This window comes from Electrophorus electricus, chromosome 19 (genome assembly GCF_013358815.1).
Source record: "Electrophorus electricus isolate fEleEle1 chromosome 19, fEleEle1.pri, whole genome shotgun sequence".
Lineage (NCBI taxonomy): Eukaryota > Metazoa > Chordata > Actinopteri > Gymnotiformes > Gymnotidae > Electrophorus > Electrophorus electricus.
The window spans coordinates 14,055,469-14,082,888 of record NC_049553.1 but is presented as its reverse complement, the minus strand read 5'-3'; the positions used below and the strand labels follow the sequence as shown (position 1 = coordinate 14,082,888).

The 27,420-nt window shown below is 37.6% G+C and overlaps 1 protein-coding gene across 5 annotated transcripts in view; it reads left to right on the top strand.

Moving 5' to 3' along the window:
• LOC113569016 (titin-like) overlaps positions 1-25,654 on the top strand; it is a 74,117-nt gene extending 48,463 nt beyond the window's left edge. The window contains exons 1-23 of one of the 5 annotated variants that reach the window (XM_035536584.1): positions 1,147-1,270; positions 1,644-1,724; positions 2,173-2,263; positions 5,903-5,938; positions 7,064-7,132; positions 9,433-9,744; positions 12,041-12,313; positions 12,845-13,117; positions 14,068-14,340; positions 15,411-15,683; positions 16,634-16,906; positions 17,438-17,710; positions 18,661-18,933; positions 19,645-19,737; positions 20,068-20,346; positions 20,979-21,257; positions 21,419-21,664; positions 21,765-21,875; positions 22,087-22,209; positions 22,292-22,333; positions 24,815-24,889; positions 24,974-25,033; positions 25,562-25,654. In XM_035536584.1, the coding sequence (XP_035392477.1) occupies positions 2,188-2,263; positions 5,903-5,938; positions 7,064-7,132; positions 9,433-9,744; positions 12,041-12,313; positions 12,845-13,117; positions 14,068-14,340; positions 15,411-15,683; positions 16,634-16,906; positions 17,438-17,710; positions 18,661-18,933; positions 19,645-19,737; positions 20,068-20,346; positions 20,979-21,257; positions 21,419-21,664; positions 21,765-21,875; positions 22,087-22,209; positions 22,292-22,333; positions 24,815-24,889; positions 24,974-25,033; positions 25,562-25,623 (3,774 nt within the window). In that variant the 5' untranslated portion in view covers positions 1,147-1,270; positions 1,644-1,724; positions 2,173-2,187 and the 3' untranslated portion in view covers positions 25,624-25,654. Of the gene's footprint in view, positions 1-1,146; positions 1,271-1,643; positions 2,264-3,982; positions 5,266-5,902; positions 5,939-7,063; positions 7,133-9,432; positions 9,745-12,040; positions 12,314-12,844; positions 13,118-14,067; positions 14,341-15,410; positions 15,684-16,633; positions 16,907-17,437; positions 17,711-18,660; positions 18,934-19,644; positions 19,738-20,067; positions 20,347-20,978; positions 21,258-21,418; positions 21,665-21,764; positions 21,876-22,086; positions 22,210-22,291; positions 22,334-24,814; positions 24,890-24,973; positions 25,034-25,561 lie in introns of those variants that run through there. The other 4 variants (XM_035536587.1, XM_035536585.1, XM_035536586.1 and 1 more) reach the window with 4 other exon arrangements.
• Positions 25,655-27,420: the final 1,766 nt, after the last annotated feature.

Below are 27,420 nucleotides of genomic sequence, written 5' to 3'. Positions count from 1 at the left end.
CTAAATATTTTTATTGTATTTTAGTTTTTTAGTATTTAACACATCAACACATTTGGCAGAGACTCTTATCCAGAGCGACATACAATTTTCAAGTTTGTCCCAGAGGAAGGCAAGTGTAGTGTTGGGAGTCTTGCCCAAGGACACTTACTGGTGTAGCATAGTATGCTTCGCCGACAGGGATTAAGCCCTAGTCCCCCAGAGGGGAGGCAGCATTGTTACTTACTAGACCACCCACCTTTCTGTTACTGTGACAAATATTTCTATTACTTTGATATGTACAAATTGTACTATAATATTTCTAAAATGTTCTTTGTGTTTGTGTACAGTTAGCATCTTCTAATCTGTTTTTACTTGTAATTAAATTTTAAAAGAAACATTTTAATAAAATAAAGTTGCAGATTTAACAAACATAAAACATTTCTCATGTAGTTGCCTCAAATTCTTGATGTACTTGTTTCTAAAAAGATGACAAGCTTAGTTTACATAAGGATGAAACTACTATTTCTTTACAATAGCATCCTGAATTCATGATGTGAGACAAACCTCAGAAAATGAGAGGTGACATTACGGGTAGGTCTGACATTAAACATATGTGAAATCACAACAGAGATAATAAAGACATTTATTCTACCTGGGTGGGACATTTGTCAAGGTACATTGTGAAGCCATACTGAGGAACAACTAATTTCAAATAGTTTATAGAATCACATTTTACAGAATGAATATACCACAATGGCGACTTAATTCGAAGTTCTTTCTAAGAATTTATGTATATGTGGATTTGCAAGGGAAATCTGGTGTTGCTTACTTTAAATCATCTTCTCCAATCTGCACGAGAAGAGAATCTCAAGAGAATCTCAGTCCTGCTTCTGAACTGAATGATTATATGGGGACATTTTCTAGAGGCTCTGCCACCGTAAGACCGCTGAGTTGTATAGTACAAAAATAGGAATACAAACAACAGCCATTGTCCAATGGGTGTATTGATGTGACCGTTATTTATTTAAATTGTTGGTGATTTGTTTGGTTGCTCTGTTGTTAAGGATATTTAAATTGTTTAGGAAATATTTTAAATGATTATTCGGTGGTTTGTGAGACTTTTAATGTGACACGCTTAAATCTATATTGTGGACAGGAAGTGTTTTAATTGCTTGTTCGAGCCGTGGCAGCATCGACTGTCTATGGGTGGAAACCGTTATTCCGGCAACAGAACAAACAGATGTAATGGCATACGAGATGGATTTTTAACACTCTGCTGAAGGTGAATAAGGTAATGTTATTTAATTGTTTGTTCTCCATGTATTGTTTGTTTTGCATATGATCGCTCTCGGCGAACACCATTTATCTAGTGTAAGTTTGGCTGTAGCGGTCATGCTGATGTGCTTGGTAGCGAACAGCTAGTTAGTTAACAACCTGAATCATGAGAAATGTGTCTTCACATCTACGAGTAAGAGTTGTGAAGGGAGTAATGCTATGTTTCGGTTGTAGATTGGGTTTTATACTGATTTTATTGGCAAATTATTAAATGTATTTTGGTGTCGTATCTAGCTATTGAAGTGCATTAACGAAAGTGGATCTAGATTGGGAATTGTTTGGGTAACACTGTTTGAAATAAGTGTATTTTTTTCCTTTTTCTCTTACAGTGTGCTTGTGAAACTGTTGAATAAAGGAACCGTCAGTTTTTGAGATGATCTATTCAATGAGGATTCTACATAAACCAAACCGTATAACCCATCTGATATATTCTTCAGAGCCACCCCAACCAATAACAATAATAATAATCATTAGAGTAGTACCACTACTCTCATAATAATTGAAACTCACGTGTGTTATTTGTAGTCGTCTAACTTTCCCTAAACTAACTAGTTATTATTAAGACCCGTGGATTTATGGCCTGGCTACAAAGAAAATCTGTCAAGTTTGCATCAGTATGGCAAAATACATTGCCAAGTACTTCCACTTAGTTGGTATCGCATGTTCTGTTAACTGCAGTTATTTTCAGCATCATGTAACATTAACCAGAGCTGGTAATGATGTGTGAGTCCCATTCCAATAACCACTGATGACCACTAATTAGACTCTGAATAGATGTTTCACTGCCTCTTCTCTTTTATTTTTTGTTTTCATTTGACTTGTTGCTGATTCTACTTTGTGTCTTTTATCTCTTTTTAGCTTTTTCTGAGTTTTATGTCCTCTGCTCCATTTCCACTGAGCTGCAACAGGCTCTCTCAGTATGTTGTGTGCCTGCAAATTTGCATTGCATGTAAGTTTTCATTAACAGTGTAAGAAAACTGGTTTTCAGCATTTGTTTCTTTGCTGAGCTCCACCCTATCACATGTTATTTAGTTATGATTTATGTTTATAAAGGGTCAAATTCTAGCTGTAGAACATTACATTTTTAACAAACTTGGAAAATTAGTATGTTGTATTTATAAGGGTCTGTTATGAAATGTTTCCATTTGTTTTCTTGAACAGAGCTATAATTCTTTTGGCAAGGTTTTACACTTACTAATCAAGAGAGTTCTTGTGGTTTGGCTTCTATGCTGGTTTAGCTCAGTGGGTTGAGGATTGCCTCAATCCCATTTGCAGCCAACACCAGAAACAGGTGCACATGAAAGTTAAACATGTATCTGACCCCAAATTGTAATAAATTAGTAATTTGGGCAGAAAATGAGCTATTGTATACCACAGTGCAAGTTATGAGAATGTGGATAACCAACTTTATAAACTTCTTTATTGCTAAAACAGCCTGGTATGTCAGATTTAACTTTTAAAATGGACAAATTTAGGATTTAACCTATTGAACACAAGCAGCAGATATTTAGATTCTTTACAGGAAGATTGTGTTAGGAATTTATAAAACTAAAGCTGGTACTTAGTGTATTGTTTAATCTGATAGTATTTAGCATTATGTTATATAATGCTGTATAAGGAGCTGAGCTTCACATTTTTCCAGCTTGTATATGGTAGAATATTGATATTGATACAGTCCAGAATAACAGTTGACCATTTGTAACCCTCATCTCTGACAGGACATGGACATGCATAACCGCTGTAGAGGAACTTCACAGAACAGAGTCTGGACAAAGAATCTCTGGTTGCGTTCCATGCTCCACACAGTACAGTTACAGGGAGACAACAGGCAGCAATAATCAGATACAGGCAGGAATAATCGAATACAGCTCAGTAACTGAGTGCACAACTTTAGAGACTTGGTAAAACTGGTGAAGATGAAGGAGGAGTGAATACTTGTGCATAAATGAGTTTGGGAATGAGGTGATGTAAATTAAGGGTGTGAGCTGGGGTAGGGCAGATGAGTAATAGAACAGAAAAGTAGAGCACAGGAGCGAGACTGGATGGGAGGCAAGAGGCATAACAGCTCCTTTTTTGTAGTGGGTGGTGGCACGACCGTTTCTGCAGATGTGTAGGACACAGAAGCAGTTCTTACAGCCATAGTGATGCCTTCAACAGACACCTAAAAAGCCTCCAGTTGTGCAGTTGTATTTCTCTGAACACTGATACAGAAAGAACTAGGCTACAAATCACACAGACTTCACAGTAAAGGGGGGGAAGTGACTGGAAACCAGTGGTCAGTAGTTTGGGGGGGGGGGGGGGGGTCAATCTTGATTTAGCAGTCTGAGGCCTCTGATTGGTCTGGGGAAGGGATGCAGAGAGAGTGGCAGAACAACCAAGGGCTCAGTAATTTTACTTATTATTTCAACCAGTAATATTTGAGAACAGTATAGTGTATTATTTGTTAGAAGCATCTCAGCACAGCAAACTCAATGCACCATGATCTATGTGTACAAGTGAAGTCAGTGGTAGCTCAGCAGTTAAGGTGCTTGATTTGTAATCAGAAGGTTGCTGGTTTAAGCACCACCACTGCCAGGTTGCCACTGTTGGGCCCCTGAGCAAGGCCCTTAACCCTCAATTGCTCAAGTTGTGCTCAGTCATAATTGTAAGTTGCTTTGGATTAAAAAAAAGTGTCAGGTAAATGTCAGTCATAAATTACATGAACACAACAGCATTCCAATATGAGTATTAATATATTTATGTTCATAAAAACTTTACAAAAATGTGCGCATGGCCAGTTAGTAAAAGCTACAAGCACATCGTCCAAACTTACATACCACATTCACATGTTGGACAGAGACATACTGTTTTATAAGAGGATGTGGTTTAGGTTCTATTTCGGTCTAGCAGAGATGGAACTGAAACACAATGAATGACTTCTTTAAATTGATCTATTTTTAAACTTCAGATACCTGTATATAAAGTTACACATTATGGAATAAAAGGATACAACCCTGAAATAGTTTTGGTAGTCCAGACTGTCACCTACATACTGGCCAGTCTCAGTTTACCAACATGCTGCTCCTCAGCACCAGCTCACCAGGTAAAGGACAGAGAACAGAGACACACAGCAGCACTCAGTCCCAGCATGCATCTCCATGGTGACCACCGCAGTAAGGACAAAGGGAGTTGTATAGATAAAGTTTATTTCATACCTCATTTTAACAATTCTATGGGTAAAAGCAACAAGCAGTTTAGAGTTTAACCCCATGAACACAACATATTTAAACACTGATTTTATACTACGACATTTCACACTCTGATACAACACTATGGGTGTCAGTAACAGAACTTTCTCACTACACATGCAGAGCCAGGAACAGTTCACTCTGTACCTCCTCTGCAACTTACTGGTGCTATTGCTCCTCACCACCATATTTGGACATGTAGTTTTAGGATTCTACATTTTAGCACTCATTTCAAAGTACTGTGCATGAAGATGGCCATTACTTGACTTGTATTTAGTATATGCAATTATATTAATCCCTAATTTGCCAGTTCTGTTTTTAATTGACCAGTTGACTTTGTTACTGTATCAGACTATAAGGTATTGTAGATGACTGACTTCATTTAATTACATGCTATCTCCAAAAATGTATCTTCATAAAATAACTGATGTCACATGCCCTGCATTTAATATGATGTACCACTATTTATTTATTTATTGGAGAGGATTTAAGTAGTTGCTGAAGTATCAATTGCATATATTTTTATATATGCTAATGATGTAGTACTCAAGTGTAACTCAAATTAGTTTTTGTAAAAATGAGAAATGGGTGAATTTTCATCTGCACCTCTCTGTCTAACTGTAAGAAAACAGGAAGTGCTGAGGCTTTAACACTCATTATTTCTCATTGTCAGTCAGTCACTAGCAGGACAGTATGGACTTCTGTCCTCTCTCTGCGCTGCTCTGTGAGTGAATTATGCCATTATTATGTTATTAGAGTGAATGCTAATATGTTGTTAATATGTAGTCTGAGGATCCTGAGTAATCAAGTTCTGTGTGGTTAAATCAAGTTTTGTAGCTCAGCTGGATTTTAAGTTATTTTTATGCTGAAGTCAGTGTAGAGAGTTTCAGTTTAAGATACTTTTGACTTTCAAGAAATATAAGGTCCAACTGACTTGCTCTTTTTCTGAATGAAAAGACTTGGATTGTAATGTTACTTATTGATTATATCAGGAGTTGGATTTCTCTGTTGGTATATTTGTACATTTGCATGTTAATGTTTTCAGGACTTTCATTTAATCATTTAATCAATTAGTGACAGGTATTCAGAAATTGACGTTACTTAGTCTGTTCCAGGAAGATGTTTATGTTCATAGAGTGAGTGACAGGATAACAAATAAAACAGTACAAAATTAACAAGTATTGATTTGGATAAGTTTACATGTGGATTTGAGAATAATGTAGCATAGTGTTTGAACCAGCATTAATACAGATTCTGTGAAACTTTGTCAAATTCAGCTCTTCAAGGCACTTGGAGCCTGTGATAGAAGTGAATGTGTGCTATTAATGCATAATGTTGTTTACGCCTCTCCACATTTGTAGTGCTGCTTCTGCTCATCTGCATCGTACAAGCTCAAGGTGATTCATACTCATTTCTTTATTTAGTTCAGAGGTGGGCAGTTTTATTCACAAGGGCCAGTGGGTCTGCAGATGTTAAGTGCATAGAAGGTAGTGCACACAGCTAAAATGACCAGTCCCAATATGATTAATCCACTTAATGAAGACTAAAACCAGCTGGTTGAGTGTAATAGCAATGTCTTTGCTCCTTGGTTGGAATGAAAACCTGCAACCACAGCCCTTGGTAGATAAGATTGGCCACCAAAGATATATTGAAATATTGCAGTTACATCCAATGTTGTAGTGGCCCTATGGCAAGCTGACCCACTCAGAGACAGGAAACAGAGTCTTTGCTCTTTATTACACATACCTCACACTTACAGGCAAATCACCACCAGCTCCATACTAAAGCAGAAACTGAAAGAAAAGTACAAAAGTAATGCTAGGCACAGACATACATGAAGAGGGCAGACAGGAACAGAAACTCCTCCAAAACGTGCAAAATAATAATATGAGCCAGTGTGAGTTTCTGGGTCTGTTTAGCTCATCCATTTAGAATCAGCTGACAAACAGCAGTAACAATAACAAAATGTTAACACACCAGTATATCCATGTGTGCACATCAGCTATTTAAACAAGACTTGATGTACCCTGAATATCAAGTGTAACAGTCTCTCAGAACAGCCTGAGGTTTAATCTAATAGACACTGAAGCACCCTGGTAGCCAGTCTTCATACTGAAGCACCCTGGTAGCCAGTCTTCATACTGAAGCACCCTACCTGAACTCTCAGCTCTCACTTACTCCTTAACTTGTGTCCTTTTTGGTGCTGAGGGTTGTGAAGCCAAACCCGCCTCCCAGGAGCAGCAGCTCGTTCTGCTGGTCTGTTTCCTACAGCCCTCACAGACCTGTCAGAGCAGCTCTCTCACCACTTCTCTAAGATGTTCTTTCAGCACAGGTAGAAGGAACTTTCACCCAATAATATACAGGTAGAATTAACTCACATCCCATAATATACAGGTAGAATGAACTCTCACCCCATAATATACAGGTGCCAGATGGGAACCACTCAGAACTCATGCATGAGAGTTGGGGTCCACCTTCCTCACCAGAGTTCGCACACTTCAGTTTCCTCCTTTGTCTCCTAGTTTCAGATCCGAAACCTCTCGTCAATAGTGACCAAACAACTGAAACTGAAGTTGCAGACTCAGAGACAGGTAATCATGTACACAGATACACAAAGAGGGTGGACTGAAACAGGGAGCAACTTCCAAATATGCAGATGAATAAGATTCAATAGGAGATCAATTCTTAAAATTCTCCAGTAATAATAATATAATATTGACATATTTTAAACATGTTCACTAAGTAATGTACGTGATTTATATGTGATCTCTCATCCTGCTACATGTAAGGATTCTGGCAGTGACATTCTGAGCTCAATTTTTCTTATTTGTTCTGAAGTTAAAATGAGAAGAGTATTTTCAGTGAGCATAAGATTAGCATTTTAACTCTTTGTCTACAAAAGGGAAACTCACAGTATACTCATGAAGGTCTTTGTGTTTTTAAAACCTTCATTCCAAACAGATTTTGAAGAACATTAGGTTTTATTATTATAATTCTTTTAATATTGAAACTTCATAGAATATATACATTTAAAATAAAAATAATTTGTGAGTATTTTACTGACTGCCTGAAACATAGTAAATAGCTGATCAGAGAGGTTAATACTGAGTAATGAACATGTGATGTAGGGGCAAGTAGTTAGTTAAAGCTGGAGAGTCTTTATTATCATTACTAATGAACGGGAGTAAACAACCTGACACAGCAGCAGTAATAACTCAGTGTGTTGAGAACAAACAAAGGAGTTTGAGAGCAGCTAAGGCAACGTGCTCTAGGAAAAGGATGACTGGAAAAGTGCAGCACCGACGGCACGTACATGTGGGTTTAAATAATGTGGAGAACAAAAGAGGGCAAACGGGGAATAGGTGTTCATGATTATTAATAATTGGGAGGGTGGGAAGGGGGCAGGTGTGGTGGGTGGGGGCAGGGGTGGAGTGGTGGTGTCCCTCCTGCTGTGTACTCAGCGCACCACGACAGAACATTTGTTATTGAATTATTACAGTGGGCCCAACGTCTACACTAAAAATGGAGTCTGGCTGGATAGAAACATTCATAGCATTCAAAACATTGTAAGTAGTGAATGTAAAGGGCAGAGTAATACGGTTCAATGCATACACAGTTATGTATTAACACATATATGTATATAGTAAGCTAATGGTTTGATGTAATAATGTAATGGTAATACTATGTTACTCTGCAGTGTTGATCTCATACTGTGTTATTCTGCACATGTCCTTCCTCTTTGTCATGCTGTAATATTCTGCATCACTGTGGTGTCCTCATGCTTAGTGTGACTGAGCACCAGTCTTCACGCTCGGGGGTCTGTGTGTCAGAAAGTCTAATACCCAGCTGCAGATAGACTTATAAAGACCAAGGCTACTTGGCTCTAGTCTGGAAGGAGCAAAAAGTGTTAAAAGCAGAACTAGAGTCTGTAAATAGCAACTTGGAATGTCCAAATAATGTTGATGTAAGGACAGATAGAGCAAGCATATGCAGGTGAACATTTAATAAACATACTATCAAACAAACCTTCAAGTGTAGTCAGGCAGAGCATGGTTAAACAGGGGCAGGCAGTGGGAAACCAGGCAATGCAAAAGAGAGTCTCACAGTCCAAAAATCAGCAGGGCAAACAGGAGCAACATCGACGGACGATGGCAAGGTGAAAAAACAATGCAAGAATGTACGGGGCACGGAGACAATTCACAAGAGAGACGGCTTACAACACGAGACATCTTAACAAGACTTTGCAAAGTGAGGATTGTAGAAGTGACGTTTAAAGAGTTCCTGATGAGGATGAGAGTGTATGTGCAGACGGGTGTGTGTGCAGTGGCTAATAGATTGGCCTGACTGATCAGTGGACTCTAGGAGGGACTCTAGCAAATGATGTGACAATTACTTTGGTTCAAAGAATCACTTGTTTAGTTGCCTAAGTCATGTATTTCTACATCAATAATTAGGGATGACTGATCTGCAGACTGATCTGATCTAGAGGGTGTGACAATTGTTTTGGTTCATGTATTTCTACATCAATAATTAGCCAATATACATGCCATATATATTGTGTTATGACAATAGGTATTAAAGGATCAGTAAGGAATGTACTTATAAAAGAGCAGTTTTTCTTTTTATTAGCTGAAAATTGGCTGAAAATTGAGCCAATTTAGATAGTTTGGAAAACGAGGCAGGTAACTATACAAAAATCATTTATTTTTGTTAAAGTGTAGAATGCATAGCGTGTATCAGAAACATTAACACTGAACAATATTACACAGAGGTGTGTAATTGCTTATGCATGTGTATTGCACACTTAGCAGGATTTGGTTCAGCACTTATGAAACATCAAGTGGGAAACTTTAATATTGAACAATATTTTTTAAATATTGTGCTCTTACAGAACAACCAAAAGCTACACTTTCATTACAACATGACTGGACAGAATTTTTCATAGGAGAGACTGTCACTCTTAAATGTGTCATACCGGAATATGGAAGTAGTGAGTGGACATACAACTGGTATAAGAAAGGAGATGGAGATAATCCAGTTCATTCTGCTGAAGGAAGCGGTGGGAAAAAGGATTCAGACAGTAATCAGTACATAATCAGCCATGTTGAAGAGTCTGATGCAGGTGAATACACCTGTAGAGGAACAGAGACAGGAGCATCCCGCTACTCCCACACCAGTGATGCTGTTAGATTGACTGTATCAGGTGAGTGTGATCATGCATTGACAGAGTGATTAGACACCTACATCCTTACAATGGAGTTACTCAACTTTGCTTTAATCTTCATCTTGTAATTGGCATAAAAAAATTAAAAATCACCAAACAATCCACAAATAAATATTTCTTTATAAATTATTTCCATGAGAGCGATGGCATTAGAGAAGCAGGTGTGATCAATGTTCAGTAAACTCAGCCTCACCTCACCATGCAGTCAGTACCTATGTATTGAGAGTGATTAGAAACACACATCCTTACAATGGAGTAACTCACATAACCTCAGTGTGATCAAACTGAAGTAATATTTTTGCAATTGTTTGTTTTAATCATTTTATTTTTCATCTTATAATAGGCAAATGAACAAACTTTAGTAATTTGTTTATAATTTATTGAATTGTGAGCAATGACAAAGATAGTACAAATGTGTGTCTCTCTCAGTAAAGGATGAGTGATGTATTTAAAACAAACTCTCTTTCCCTACATAGAAGGGCTCATCCATTCCATTTATCATCACACTGTCATAAAACCTGCTAGTTTTCCTTTCCTGCTACAGTGTTTGTGGAGTTTTAGGCCAGATTCATCCACCCTCATCAGACATAAATACTTGTTTAGTAATGCTTGGTAATTTATGATGATGCTTTACTACAGAGTTTATTTATCTGCATCCCTTGCTGCTCCACTGGCACTTTTTAGAATAAGTACTGAGATAGGTACAGTACAGAGATGAGTACAGAGGTGCACAGAATGTGAAAAATAAATTGAGCAACAAGCTGGAAATTTGGTATAAATTACTTCAATGACAGCAGTGTGATTAACATGCTCCAGCAATGGGTGGTGTATTACATTTAGCTTTACTGCAAAATGTAGAACATTCTGGTGCTAAAACAGGGAGCCAGAGAGGAATTATAATGAGAGGATGTGGTTGTGGACTGTCTCACTATAATGCACTCTTGACTGTGTAGAAACATGTTAAAAGAGACAGATAATGGCAACATCTAATATGGCATGAAAAGCCCTTTGATGCTGCATTCTGCTCATTCTTGCTTATGCACATATACTGCACACTAAGCATGATTTGGTCCAGCACTCATGAAACATCAAGAGGAAAAACAAGATCAGCCAGCATCAACTTTGGAATACAAATATTTTACACTGGTTACACCACTTTGATCATTTAGGCAATGTGTTGCCTACCAGGCTTCACCACTAAAACTTCTTCAGTAAACACTGAATGTAAATACTGCACTAGGCACAAAGCATCTTAAGATGATAAAGCTTCTGCTTGTGTTTTAAGGGCAGAGTCTGATACATTAATCATTTCATATCAGTGAACCAAACTACTTAAATAAGCACATAGTATATATCGGGTGAGTGTGATCATCTCTTCAATATTCATTAACCCCAGGCTCACTTCACCATGCACTCAGTACTCAAGTGTTGCGAATGACTAGGGATCTATACTTTCACAACAGAGTTGCTCTAAAACCTAGTGTGATCAATATGATGTAGCACTAATTTCAGTTGTTTGTTTTCATCATCATTTTATTCTTCTTCTAAAATTAGGCTGTCCAGACACAAAACGCATGAAGCAATCAAGTGTAAATTAATCTCTGTGCTAGAGGTGTTTATCTTTTTATTATAAGCACAGAGGTGTGTACCTGGATATGCACATATATTGTGCACTAAGCAGGAGTTGGTTCAGCATTTATAAAACATCAAGTAGGAAAACAATATCACCCAGCAAGCATTAACTTTGGAATAGAAATATTTTATACTTTTTCAGTAAACACTGAATCTAAATACTGTGTTATACACAAAGCGTCTGACGATAAAGCTTCTACTTGCGCTGTAAATGAAGAAACTGATACATTCATCATTTCTGTAACAGAGCAATCACGAGGCGGACGCATTCGCTGAGAAGAGGGAGATTTATTAGGGGCAAATCCAAAATCAGAGTAGTTACAATAGTCCAGGTTCAGAGATCCAATACCGGGAATCTGAGAAAACATAGTAACAGGGAACAATATGAAAACAAAAATGGAAATAGGCTACAACAGAACAACGCAAAGGAAGAGAACAGAATGGAAAACAAAACTGGGAAGTAAACCGAACAAAGACATGAGACTCGGTAACCATGATGACAGGATGCTAGGGAGGGGCCAATCGCGACAATTTCATCTCACTGAACAAAGTGCTCCATTAGACACAAAGTCTATCTTAAGGTGTAAAGGCTTCTACTTGTGTAGTGTGAGACTCTGATACAGTCATCATTTTATATCAACAGTAAGACCCAAACCATCTGTGACGGTGCAGCCTCAGAGCTCTGTCTACACTGGAGACATCGTTACACTGAGCTGTAATATACAGTCGTCTGTAGGATGGAAGTTTCTCTGGTACAAATACAATGGACAACCAGGAACGCTGACCAGTACAGATGAACATTCCAAGACAATAAGTTGGATAGTGTCTTATGTAGGACGATTCAAGTATTATTGCAGAGCACAGAGGGGAAACTACCACACACATTACAGTGAGGTGGCTGAAATTACAGTATTAGGTAAGTTTTCCTTTTTTGTTTTCCTTATACTTTGGCTTTGAAATTATTTAGAAAAATATATGATGTTACATTTATAATTAAATATTGTTATTAATCATTAGATATACGGTGTACGTTGCAGAAGTATTCATTATGTTGGAAAGTGAGACCATAGGCTAAAAAGAAAGTACAGCCATCTGATCTAGCAGAGGTCACTCACATATTTGATATTAATCAGCAGTACAAATAGTTTAGCGATGATATACATAAGGAGGAGTAGCCAATCCCTAATATTTATTACTTCCATGAAGGTGCTAATTCCTGTATGCAAACAAAGTCAGTAAGAGCCAAAATACTCACAGACCAGTGGAGCCCTCACACTGATTGTATTGGGTGTTGTAGCTGTCTCACATCTACTTGATATAGTAGAAAAAGCAGCTCTAGTTTTGTGATACCAGTAGATTTATAGTACATAGACATGTGAACAGCTTCATCAAAGTATTACTATTTTAAGCAATGTTTTATTAGAAATATATTATTATATTTCCACAGCAAGACCAAAAGCTGTGGCCTCCATAAAGCCTGATCCACAGGTATTTGTGGGGGAGACTGTCACTCTCAGATGTGACATACAGGGAAGCAGCGTCTATAGGTGGCAGTACAGCTGGAAGAAAGAGGGTTCAGAGAAAACTATCAGTAGTGAACAGGAGTACAATATCGGTGGTGTTAAAGATTATCATGAAGGTGAATTCACCTGTAGAGGAACAGAGGCAGGAGGATCCCGCTACTCCCACACCAGTGATGCTGTTAGACTGATTGTATCAGGTGAGTGTGATCATCTCTTCAATATTCATTAACCTCAGGATCACCTCACCATGCACTCAGTACTTAGGTGTTGAGAATGACTAAGGATCTATACTTTCAAACCTGCTGTGATCAATATGATATAGCACTAATTTACAGTTGTGTTTTCATCAGTATTAAATTTTACTTCTAAAATTAGGCCATTCCGACACAAAATGCATGAAACGACCAAGTGTAAATTTCTCTCCGTTTATTAATTTTTGTCACTTGCTGTTCCACTGGGACTTGTCTCATACTGTGATAGATGTCTGTTTATTTATTTATTTTAAGCACAGAGTTGTGTAATTGGCTGTGCATGTATATTGTGCACTAAGCAGGAGTTGGTTCAGCATTTATAAAACATCAAGTAGGAAAACAATATCACCCAGCAAGCATTAACTTTGGAATACAAATATTTTACACTTTTTCAGTAAACACTGAATCTAAATACTGTGTTATACACAAAGCGTCTGACGATAAAGCTTCTACTTGCGCTGTAAATGAAGAAACTGATACATTCATCATTTCTGTAACAGAGCGATCACGAGGCGGACGCATTCGCTGAGAAGAGTGAGATTTATTAGGGGCAAATCCAAAATCAGAGTAGTTACAATAGTCCAGGTTCAGAGATCCAATACCGGGAATCTGAGAAAACATAGTAACAGGGAACAATATGAAAACAAAAATGGAAATAGGCTACAACAGAACAACGCAAAGGAAGAGAACAGAATGGAAAACAAAACTGGGAAGTAAACCGAACAAAGACATGAGACTCGGTAACCATGATGACAGGATGCTAGGGAGGGGCCAATCGCGACAATTTCATCTCACTGAACAAAGTGCTCCATTAGACACAAAGTCTATCTTAAGGTGTAAAGGCTTCTACTTGTGTAGTGTGAGACTCTGATACAGTCATCATTTTATATCAACAGTAAGACCCAAACCATCTGTGACGGTGCAGCCTCAGAGCTCTGTCTACACTGGAGACATCGTTACACTGAGCTGTAATATACAGTCGTCTGTAGGATGGAAGTTTCTCTGGTACAAATACAATGGACAACCAGGAACGCTGACCAGTACAGATGAACATTCCAAGACAATAAGTTGGATAGTGTCTTATGTAGGACGATTCAAGTATTATTGCAGAGCACAGAGGGGAAACTACCACACACATTACAGTGAGGTGGCTGAAATTACAGTATTAGGTAAGTTTTCCTTTTTTTGTTTTCCTTATACTTTGGCTTTGAAATTATTTAGAAAAATATATGATGTTACATTTATAATTAAATATTGTTATTAATCATTAGATATACGGTGTACGTTGCAGAAGTATTCATTATGTTGGAAAGTGAGACCATAGGCTAAAAAGAAAGTACAGCCATCTGATCTAGCAGAGGTCACTCACATATTTGATATTAATCAGCAGTACAAATAGTTTAGCGATGATATACATAAGGAGGAGTAGCCAATCCCTAATATTTATTACTTCCATGAAGGTGCTAATTCCTGTATGCAAACAAAGTCAGTAAGAGCCAAAATACTCACAGACCAGTGGAGCCCTCACACTGATTGTATTGGGTGTTGTAGCTGTCTCACATCTACTTGATACAGTAGAAAAAGATGAACATTCCAAGACAATAAGTTGGATAGTGTCTTATGTAGGACGATTCAAGTATTATTGCAGAGCACAGAGGGGAAACTACCACACACATTACAGTGAGGTGGCTGAAATTACAGTATTAGTTAAGTTTTCCTTTTTTTGTTTTCCTTATACTTTGGCTTTGAAATTATTTAGAAAAATATATGATGTTACATTTATAATTAAATATTGTTATTAATCATTAGATATACGGTGTACGTTGCAGAAGTATTCATTATGTTGGAAAGTGAGACCATAGGCTAAAAAGAAAGTACAGCCATCTGATCTAGCAGAGGTCACTCACATATTTGATATTAATCAGCAGTACAAATAGTTTAGCGATGATATACATAAGGAGGAGTAGCCAATCCCTAATATTTATTACTTCCATGAAGGTGCTAATTCCTGTATGCAAACAAAGTCAGTAAGAGCCAAAATACTCACAGACCAGTGGAGCCCTCACACTGATTGTATTGGGTGTTGTAGCTGTCTCACATCTACTTGATACAGTAGAAAAAGCAGCTCTAGTTTTGTGATACCAGTAGATTTATAGTACATAGACATGTGAACAGCTTCATCAAAGTATTACTATTTTAAGCAATGTTTTATTAGAAATATATTATTATATTTCCACAGCAAGACCAAAAGCTGTGGCCTCCATAAAGCCTGATCCACAGGTATTTGTGGGGGAGACTGTCACTCTCAGATGTGACATACAGGGAAGCAGCGTCTATAGGTGGCAGTACAGCTGGAAGAAAGAGGGTTCAGAGAAAACTATCAGTAGTGAACAGGAGTACAATATCGGTGGTGTTAAAGATTATCATGAAGGTGAATTCACCTGTAGAGGAACAGAGGCAGGAGGATCCCGCTACTCCCACACCAGTGATGCTGTTAGACTGATTGTATCAGGTGAGTGTGATCATCTCTTCAATATTCATTAACCTCAGGATCACCTCACCATGCACTCAGTACTTAGGTGTTGAGAATGACTAAGGATCTATACTTTCAAACCTGCTGTGATCAATATGATATAGCACTAATTTACAGTTGTGTTTTCATCAGTATTAAATTTTACTTCTAAAATTAGGCCATTCCGACACAAAATGCATGAAACGACCAAGTGTAAATTTCTCTCCGTTTATTAATTTTTGTCACTTGCTGTTCCACTGGGACTTGTCTCATACTGTGATAGATGTCTGTTTATTTATTTATTTTAAGCACAGAGTTGTGTAATTGGCTGTGCATGTATATTGTGCACTAAGCAGGAGTTGGTTCAGCATTTATAAAACATCAAGTAGGAAAACAATATCACCCAGCAAGCATTAACTTTGGAATAGAAATATTTTATACTTTTTCAGTAAACACTGAATCTAAATACTGTGTTATACACAAAGCGTCTGACGATAAAGCTTCTACTTGCGCTGTAAATGAAGAAACTGATACATTCATCATTTCTGTAACAGAGCAATCACGAGGCGGACGCATTCGCTGAGAAGAGTGAGATTTATTAGGGGCAAATCCAAAATCAGAGTAGTTACAATAGTCCAGGTTCAGAGATCCAATACCGGGAATCTGAGAAAACATAGTAACAGGGAACAATATGAAAACAAAAATGGAAATAGGCTACAACAGAACAACGCAAAGGAAGAGAACAGAATGGAAAACAAAACTGGGAAGTAAACCGAACAAAGACATGAGACTCGGTAACTATGATGACAGGATGCTAGGGAGGGGCCAATCGCGACAATTTCATCTCACTGAACAAAGTGCTCCATTAGACACAAAGTCTATCTTAAGGTGTAAAGGCTTCTACTTGTGTAGTGTGAGACTCTGATACAGTCATCATTTTATATCAACAGTAAGACCCAAACCATCTGTGACGGTGCAGCCTCAGAGCTCTGTCTACACTGGAGACATCGTTACACTGAGCTGTAATATACAGTCGTCTGTAGGATGGAAGTTTCTCTGGTACAAATACAATAGACAACCAGGAACGCTGACCAGTACAGATGAACATTCCAAGACAATAAGTTGGATAATGTCTTATGTAGGACGATTCAAGTATTATTGCAGAGCACAGAGGGGAAACTACCACACACATTACAGTGAGGTGGCTGAAATTACAGTATTAGGTAAGTTTTCCCTTTTTGTTTTCCTTATACTTTGGCTTTGAAATTATTTAGAAAAATATATGATGTTACATTTATAATTAAATATTGTTATTAATCATTAGATATACGGTGTACGTTGCAGAAGTATTCATTATGTTGGAAAGTGAGACCATAGGCTAAAAAGAAAGTACAGCCATCTGATCTAGCAGAGGTCACTCACATATTTGATATTAATCAGCAGTACAAATAGTTTAGCGATGATATACATAAGGAGGAGTAGCCAATCCCTAATATTTATTACTTCCATGAAGGTGCTAATTCCTGTATGCAAACAAAGTCAGTAAGAGCCAAAATACTCACAGACCAGTGGAGCCCTCACACTGATTGTATTGGGTGTTGTAGCTGTCTCACATCTACTTGATACAGTAGAAAAAGCAGCTCTAGTTTTGTGATACCAGTAGATTTATAGTACATAGACATGTGAACAGCTTCATCAAAGTATTACTATTTTAAGCAATGTTTTATTAGAAATATATTATTATATTTCCACAGCAAGACCAAAAGCTGTGGCCTCCATAAAGCCTGATCCACAGGTATTTGTGGGGGAGACTGTCACTCTCAGATGTGACATACAGGGAAGCAGCGTCTATAGGTGGCAGTACAGCTGGAAGAAAGAGGGTTCAGAGAAAACTATCAGTAGTGAACAGGAGTACAATATCGGTGGTGTTAAAGATTATCATGAAGGTGAATTCACCTGTAGAGGAACAGAGGCAGGAGGATCCCGCTACTCCCACACCAGTGATGCTGTTAGACTGATTGTATCAGGTGAGTGTGATCATCTCTTCAATATTCATTAACCTCAGGATCACCTCACCATGCACTCAGTACTTAGGTGTTGAGAATGACTAAGGATCTATACTTTCAAACCTGCTGTGATCAATATGATATAGCACTAATTTACAGTTGTGTTTTCATCAGTATTAAATTTTACTTCTAAAATTAGGCCATTCCGACACAAAATGCATGAAACGACCAAGTGTAAATTTCTCTCCGTTTATTAATTTTTGTCACTTGCTGTTCCACTGGGACTTGTCTCATACTGTGATAGATGTCTGTTTATTTATTTATTTTAAGCACAGAGTTGTGTAATTGGCTGTGCATGTATATTGTGCACTAAGCAGGAGTTGGTTCAGCATTTATAAAACATCAAGTAGGAAAACAATATCACCCAGCAAGCATTAACTTTGGAATAGAAATATTTTATACTTTTTCAGTAAACACTGAATCTAAATACTGTGTTATACACAAAGCGTCTGACGATAAAGCTTCTACTTGCGCTGTAAATGAAGAAACTGATACATTCATCATTTCTGTAACAGAGCAATCACGAGGCGGACGCATTCGCTGAGAAGAGTGAGATTTATTAGGGGCAAATCCAAAATCAGAGTAGTTACAATAGTCCAGGTTCAGAGATCCAATACCGGGAATCTGAGAAAACATAGTAACAGGGAACAATATGAAAACAAAAATGGAAATAGGCTACAACAGAACAACGCAAAGGAAGAGAACAGAATGGAAAACAAAACTGGGAAGTAAACCGAACAAAGACATGAGACTCGGTAACTATGATGACAGGATGCTAGGGAGGGGCCAATCGCGACAATTTCATCTCACTGAACAAAGTGCTCCATTAGACACAAAGTCTATCTTAAGGTGTAAAGGCTTCTACTTGTGTAGTGTGAGACTCTGATACAGTCATCATTTTATATCAACAGTAAGACCCAAACCATCTGTGACGGTGCAGCCTCAGAGCTCTGTCTACACTGGAGACATCGTTACACTGAGCTGTAATATACAGTCGTCTGTAGGATGGAAGTTTCTCTGGTACAAATACAATAGACAACCAGGAACGCTGACCAGTACAGATGAACATTCCAAGACAATAAGTTGGATAATGTCTTATGTAGGACGATTCAAGTATTATTGCAGAGCACAGAGGGGAAACTACCACACACATTACAGTGAGGTGGCTGAAATTACAGTATTAGGTAAGTTTTCCCTTTTTGTTTTCCTTATACTTTGGCTTTGAAATTATTTAGAAAAATATATGATGTTACATTTATAATTAAATATTGTTATTAATCATTAGATATACGGTGTACGTTGCAGAAGTATTCATTATGTTGGAAAGTGAGACCATAGGCTAAAAAGAAAGTACAGCCATCTGATCTAGCAGAGGTCACTCACATATTTGATATTAATCAGCAGTACAAATAGTTTAGCGATGATATACATAAGGAGGAGTAGCCAATCCCTAATATTTATTACTTCCATGAAGGTGCTAATTCCTGTATGCAAACAAAGTCAGTAAGAGCCAAAATACTCACAGACCAGTGGAGCCCTCACACTGATTGTATTGGGTGTTGTAGCTGTCTCACATCTACTTGATACAGTAGAAAAAGCAGCTCTAGTTTTGTGATACCAGTAGATTTATAGTACATAGACATGTGAACAGCTTCATCAAAGTATTACTATTTTAAGCAATGTTTTATTAGAAATATATTATTATATTTCCACAGCAAGACCAAAAGCTGTGGCCTCCATAAAGCCTGATCCACAGGTATTTGTGGGGGAGACTGTCACTCTCAGATGTGACATACAGGGAAGAGGCGTCTCTAGGTGGCAGTACAGCTGGAAGAAAGAGGGTTCAGAGAAAACTGTCAGTAGTGAACAGGAGTACAATATCAGTGGTGTTAAAGATTATCATGAAGGTGAATTCACCTGTAGAGGAACAGAGGCAGGAGGATCCCGCTACTCCCACACCAGTGATGCTGTTACGCTGACTATATCAGGTGAGTGTGTTCAACTCTTTAGTTATTATTAATCCCGGTATTGTATGATTACAGATGACACCAGATATTTAGTCTGTGTCTTCCATGACTTTATACACTGCTGTTCTGTTTGAGTTAGTGGCAGCAGTAGTGCTGCAGTCCATCAGTCTGAGTTAAATATCTCTACTGTCAGCCTCAGGTCACCATGAGATCAGATCTGCATCAGCACTTAGGCTGAGATGTTACATCCTAATAGATTGTGTCTCTGAAATATAATGACTGTGGTAAAGCGTCTGGAAGCAGCATGTGAACTCAGTTTATGACCTGAACCATTTGTTTCATTTCCATCAGCAGTGAAACCTAAACCTGAACTCACATCTAGCCCTCAAGGAGCTGCACTGATGGGAAACCCAGTGACTCTGTACTGTAAGCTGGAGCAGTCTGCTGGATGGAGGTTTCACTGGTCCAAACACACACAGAACCCTGAGAATGAGACCAACACTGCAACACGCTCCTACACCATCAGTGCAGTGAAGCTTTCTGATGGAGGCCAGTACTGGTGTAGAGCTGGCAGAGGAAATCCAGTCTACTACACACACTACAGTGATGCGCTCTGGGTAAACATTACTGGTAAGAGAGTTTCTGTGATAGTGATACTGTATACAGCTGAAAGTATAAACAACATGCAGATAACAGAGGTGGCACAAGGCTGGTTTTGGCTCAAAGGCTGATATCTGCACACTCTTAATAAACTACATAGACAGTGTGAGAGGCTTCACTGAATTCCAGCTACAGAAATAAGCAGGATCTGCAAGTGACATCATGTACGAGGCAGCACCTGCATGAGTGAGGGAGCAGGACTGCTGCTTTTACACTGGGACAATAGAGTTAAGAAGACAATACAGTTAACATTACACTGTATGAAGACAATGCAGTTAACATTACACTGTATGAAGACAATGCAGTTAACAATACAGTGTTAAGAAAAAGCTGTAGAATTAAGCACTGCAAAAAGGCTCAGAGTGAATAGAGAGTGTGAAGAGATGAGAACTGAGCTCCGGTGTGTACAGGGTTTGTTTAGGGGTAAGGTGGTTAAATACAGAAAAACCATCATTTAGTTATTTTAAAGTACTGTAGAGTATGAATGTCTGAGTATTTTCTATCAGTTAAACTATCAGTTTTCCTATAGTACAGTGAACAGTTCGTGTATGTGGCATTAGTTTAACAGTATTGTGCAACATTTGATTTGTCTCATTTGGCAGGTGTGTCTTCTCTAGTCTCTCTGATCATCATTCCCAACAGAACTCAACACTTCAGTGGTCACTCTCTCTCACTGAGCTGTGAGGACCAGAGGAACTCTACTACATGGAGAGTCATGCAATACACACAAAATAGGAGTTTGTCAAATTGTCCACCAGGCAAGGGATCAGTTACAAGATCTACATGCAACATCAGCTCTCTCTCCACATCTCACACTGGAGTGTACTGGTGTCAGTCTAAGTCTTTAGGGAGCAGTAAACCTGTCAACATCACAGTGCATGGTGGGTCTCCAGTACATTTTATCTCAGGAAACATAGGACTAGTGATAGAATATAATAATTCTACTATATTTGTTTGTAGAATTAGATGAATAATATTTCATGCATGTGAAAATACTTGTGTGTATTTTCCACATTTTGTGTTTTCTGCATCTCTTTCACAGATGGTGATGTGATCCTAGACAGTCCTGTACATCCTGTGACTGAGGGAGATTCTCTGACTCTACGATGTTTATTGAACAAAACATCTTCTAACCTCATATCTTACTTCTATAAAGATGGATCACTCTTTTGGAACCAGACCACAGGACAGATAACCATCCCTGTCATCTCAAAATCAGATGAGGGTCTCTACTACTGTGAATACCCAGAGAGAAGAGAATCACCACAGAGCTGGGTCTCAGTCAGAGGTGAGAAATAAATTTCATGAGATTTGATTTCTTTTACATTATTTCAGTAAGCATAAAGTGCTCTGAATGTAAATTAATATGTGTCACTTTGCTTCCACAGACTTAGGTCCTGGATCCAGTGGTGTAATAGTTGGACCAGCTGTTGGATTCAGTTTAATCTTGTTGCTCATTATCATACTTATCCTGTTCCTGAGCTACAAGAAGAACAAAGGTTTGAAAGCATCCATTTATCTGTAGCATATGACAATTATATACAGGCTATATAAAGACATGTTACTTCTGTACACCATGGTGGATGTGCTCTTGCTGTCAGAAACATTGCCAATTTACAGGATAAAAAGTATTTTTATCCCTTTTCCATTAACTGTTAAATGAAAATTAGCAGTGATCCTGTTAACTTTACGACTGTTTTACTGTGTGAGGAGGTACAGGATCTCGGTCTCCCCCTACTGGACGTCAGGAGAACACTAGCCAGACCACTGCCCAGAGGCAGAGTTGGACTGGGCCTGAGAGCTCTCTTGCAGGAACCTCACTGCTGCAAGCAGGTTGGTTTGTTTCTACTGAACTCACCAGCTTTTTGTTCAAATGAACACTTTTATTTACACGGCCTTCTTTCCTCTTTAATAGGAGGTGATCTGATTTATGCCAATGTTGGTAACAGGATTACAGGTAGAGTTCACCTCAAATAAATGTACTACTTTAATGGATGCCCTTTTATGTTTGTAATGATTTTACTGCTTCATCCAACAATGACACGTATGTATATGCTGTGAATAATAAAACAAAACACATAGGAAATAGTAAGAACTCTGCATATCCGCAGTAAGAACACTGACTTTTTGCTTTTCTGCTTATCTAAACTGACTTCTAAATATCTGACATCTGATGTTAATGTCAGATAATACATTAACAGGCCCAACTGATGGAACTTTCTCTAAAAAAGAGCTGAAAAAGTTGAAACTTCACAGTAAAGGTACATACCACTTAATACAAATTATTTTAAAAGAACACAAGACTGAATGGAGGGACACTTAACATTGTCTCTTTTTTCCATTCAGTATCACCCTAAATTATGAACTCTATTATTATTATTATTATTATTATTATTATTATTATTATTATTATTATTATTATTATTATTATTATTTTAAACAGATGATGCTATGTATGGGTCAAGTGTTGTGGTTTACTCAAAGGTTTAAAGCAAAAAAACCCAAAACAAAGGAATAAAGACCAATATTAACAATTTTACTACAATCTTGTGTGTGTGTGTGTGTGTGTGTGTGTGTGTGTGTGTGTGTGTGTGTGTGTGTGTGTGTGTGTGTGTGTGTGTGTGTGTATGTGTGTGTGTAAGAGAGAGAGAGTTGGAGAGAAACTAACAGATTGTTTCTTGCAGACTTAAAGATACAAATATACCATCAGTTGTTGGATGTTTTGAATTTGCCCTTGTTTTATGAGCTATAAGGTTCACATTACTACTATAATGTTAATACATGTTTTTTTTACCACCATCAATAACTGTAACCCAGGGTTATAGTTCATTTAATGATTGTTGACAGATTATTTGCAGTAATGTCTGTTTGATGCCGGTATCAGTCATACTTGATGTACAGTATCTGTTTGTACACACCTACCAAAAATTAAATATTTCTCTTTTGTATAGTAATTTTCACATAATTATATATGTAAAATACATATACAACAGTTTATAAGAATACAAAGGTAACAGAAATGCTATAAATTCCCAAAACCGTCCTTAGTCTAAATACCAGAGATAATTATTTATATTTAAATATAAGGTAGAGTAGATACAAGGTAGAGTAGATACAAAGGGATTTATTTGGCGAAAATCTTACATTGAACTAAGCAAAGACAAAGTCAAACCATAATTACTCTAAAAAGTGATGGCTAGTCAGTTAGGAAAATAGCAAAACCTCTAAAAGTTGTTTTTTATTTTTTTTTTAATAAATGCAGTTGCCAAAACCACCAATTGCTGCAATGAAACTGGCTCCTATGCAGATACCCCAGGAAAGGAAGGTACCTCTACTGAAAAGGACAAGCATATTAAAATCATTAGACTAATAAATCACCAGTTAACAGAACCACATATTTCAGCTGAAATACATGCTTTACCACCCTAAATTATGAACCCTATTATTATTATTATTATTATTATTATTATTATTATTATTATTATTATTATTATTTTAAACAGATGATGCTATGTATGGGTCAAGTGTTGTGGTTTACTCAAAGGTTTAAAGCAAAAAACCCAAAAACAAAGGAATAAAGACCAATATCAACAATTTTACTACAATATTTAGCAAGGTAGAGTAGATACCAAGGGATTTATCTGGTCAAAATCTTACACTGAACTAAGCAAAGACAAAGTCAGACCATAATTACTCTAAAAAGTGAGTTAGGAAAATAGCAAAACCTCTGAAAATTTAAAAAAAAAAATAAATGCAGTTGCCAAAACCACCAATTGCTGCAATGAAACTGGCTCCTATGCAAATACCCCAGGAAAGGAAGGTACCTCTACTGAAAAGGACAATCATATTAAAGTCATTAGCCTAATAAATCACCAGTTAACAGAACCACAGATTTCAGCTGAAATACATGCTTTACTGATCTCTAGCAGGGCAAAAGTCTTGGGCAAAAGAACGCAGCCAATGCAAACTAGAACACTGGAAATCTGCTTTTTGGTCAGATGGCAGCATGTGTGGTCTGCATTGTGAAACATTTGGGAGATGATGTAATTGTGTTGTTTCTTCCTCCTCTCACAAACTCTCACTGAAATCTTTCACTTCTCTCACTCAAACCTCTCACACCTCTCACTAAAACCTTTCACTCCTCACAGCCAAACCTCTCACTCCTCACACTCAAAGCTGAACATTCTTCTCACTCAAAACTGTCAGTACAGCATGTGCATGTGATATGGGCCAAAAAATTCCCACCAAATCTGATCTGACTGCTATGACTTTGGAATATTTTAGGCTTTACAATGTAGCTTGCAGGTGCACAAAGATACTTTAGCATATTTATTTCTCCTCTGGACTCAGTAATTCCACTAATTTACATGTTGCAGCTTTAAAAGATTATGAAATTAGAATGAAAATGAGGGAAAGCAGTTTGTTTTCTCTTTAATAGATGCTGGTGCAGGACCCAGTGATGTGACTTATGCTCAAATTAAAATGAAACCCAAGAAGAAACCAAAACAAACAGGTGGGGCGATGGGCTTGTGTATGAAATATATATACCTTGTTTTTTTGTGGTGAAAGCTAATGCATGTGTGTTGTGCTCTGTTAGAGAAGACCAGGGAGGGCACTGATGTGATGTATTCAGAACTGAAACAGAAGTCAGAAAACGGTAAGCAGTAGAACATCACAGCTCCGCTTCATAAATGCCAGATAAAGCAAGAAACTGGTTTTATTAAACACTAATTTACTTTTGCTCTTTATTTTGTATCTTGGAAATGTGTAAATTTGTCAGTGTTTCTAACAACATTAGTGACAAATGTGGCAACAACAGTAGTGAAAATGTTCTTTTATATACTAAGTGATAAGATGCCAATGGAATCTGGACAATATAGAAATTCCTCGGAAAAACATGATCCATGTTTTCTCTGGCCTCTGGGAAATTATAGACCACACAAAACACATCATTGTAATTGGTTAAGGACAGTAGTTTGTATTGGGTTAAGCTTTATAGTTAATGAGAGTAGTCTGTGTAGGGTTAAGCAGTGAAGTGTCTGCCTGATGGAAGACTACAGGGTGTGACTGGAGAAGGCCTGTAGTGTGGGATGTCTGAGTAATGCCCTGCAGACTTCTTTAAAAGGATTATGATGGTAAATGACTGTGGGGAAAGAATGAGTTTTTTTTTTTCTCTCTTTCACAGATGGTGCAGGACCCAGTGGTAGCGCAATGGTTAAGGTCCTTGACTTGTCATGGGATGGTTGACCAGTTGCCACTGTTGGGCCTCTGAGCAAAGCCTTTAGCCCTCAGTTGCTCAAGTTGCACTCAGTCATAATTGTAAGTCGCTTTGGATAAAAGCGTCAGCTAAATACCATAAATGTAAATAGCTCTGCTTCATAAATGCTGGAATGTGGTGGTGGGCAATTGAACACTGAGCACCATTTAAAATGTATTTATTTACTTACTTTTGTGCTTTTGAAGAGAAAAGTAAAATAGTCACAATAGTAGCAACAAAACTAGTTAAACTAAATAAATGAATGTAAACTCACTGCTGGGTGATGGGGGGTAGAATGTACACTGCTGGGTGATGGGGGTAGTGAGCATGAGGGGAAAAAGATGAGACTGTCAGTGTGTGTGCTAATATACTGATATGTCTATATACATATGAATGTCTGTTCTGTAGGTGTGTGTGTGTGTGAAAGCAAGAGAACAAGTATGCATGTGTGTGTTCGGATGCCTGTGAATAGATGTTGCATGGTGCTGCTCAAGGATGTACTGCACCATAATAAGCTCTACACCATTGTACAGCTGTATGATCTTATCGAGGTGTGCCCACTTTCTGAAAACTCCAAAGTGTCTCTCTTTGCCCTGTGCTACTGCTGCTAGGGTAGCCAGCATTTCTGCTTTCTGTGTGGGGCCCATGGCGGCCCATGCCAGTAATGTTAAATGGCCCCTAATAAACCTGGATGGGCTTCATGGGATGGTGCAGCAAGAAGGAAACAAGCATTTATTGGTGACTTCTTGCCAAGAGTCTTTAAAGGGTGTTTAATAATATAATACATGAGATGCTACATTAATACTAGAACAGAGAATACCTAAGGACAAACAAGAAATAGAAACAGGGTTGTAGAGAGCAGGTAAGATTAAGTTCATGGTAAATTTTATGTTTTGAGATTTGTTTTGACTGTGCAGAGAGAATTTGACTGACAGACCTGTAGGAGGAGCATCCCAGAGATGAGGAGCTAATCTGGAAAATGCTTGATTACCAAACCAAACCAAATCTTCAATCAATGACTCGACTGGTGTCAAAGCTGCCCAATGGCTAGCTTGGCATTTACTCACCGAGAACTATGGTAAATATAGTTTTTACAGGATATTTTGTTCAGTTCCCTGTGGTGTTGCTGTACTCAAGGTTTTCTGAAGTCTAGCTTGTGGCTTTAGGGGACAGGAGGGACCAGGATCTGAACTAAAGAGATATTTAGGCTTATACACCCTAACTTTGCCAATGGGTAGGAATTTGGCTATCCAGTTTACATCATGTAGTAAATGTCACTTGATTGTTTGCTGAATATTTTTGAATAGCCACAATCAAAATAGTACAATTAAAAGAATAATCATTTTTAAAAGGGTGATAACAGTACAAGGTGCATGCTCATTCAGAATGTTTTGTGGATTTTCTTTTTACATTTAAATTTCATTTTTATAAATAGATTTTTCTGTTATTCTAATTTTCTCTAACCATGAACATCAAAATGTTTTATAGTCTGTTTTGTTTTTGGCTTGATTTTTACCCATATGCCTAGCCAAGTGTGAAACATTTAAGTGATGGCTCACATATTGCACATTGGTCGTACGCTATACATTTTGATGTAAAATTGTAATTCAATATTCTTTTATATCATTATAACTTATCATTGTAGCCTATTTGTTTACTTATGTCTTTCTTTCATAAATGTTTGTTTGCTATCATAAAAAAAACTATTGCTATTAAAAACCCATTATCATTCCAAAAATAAACCTTTATAGGACAAAACATTTCTTAACATGTACTGTATATTTATG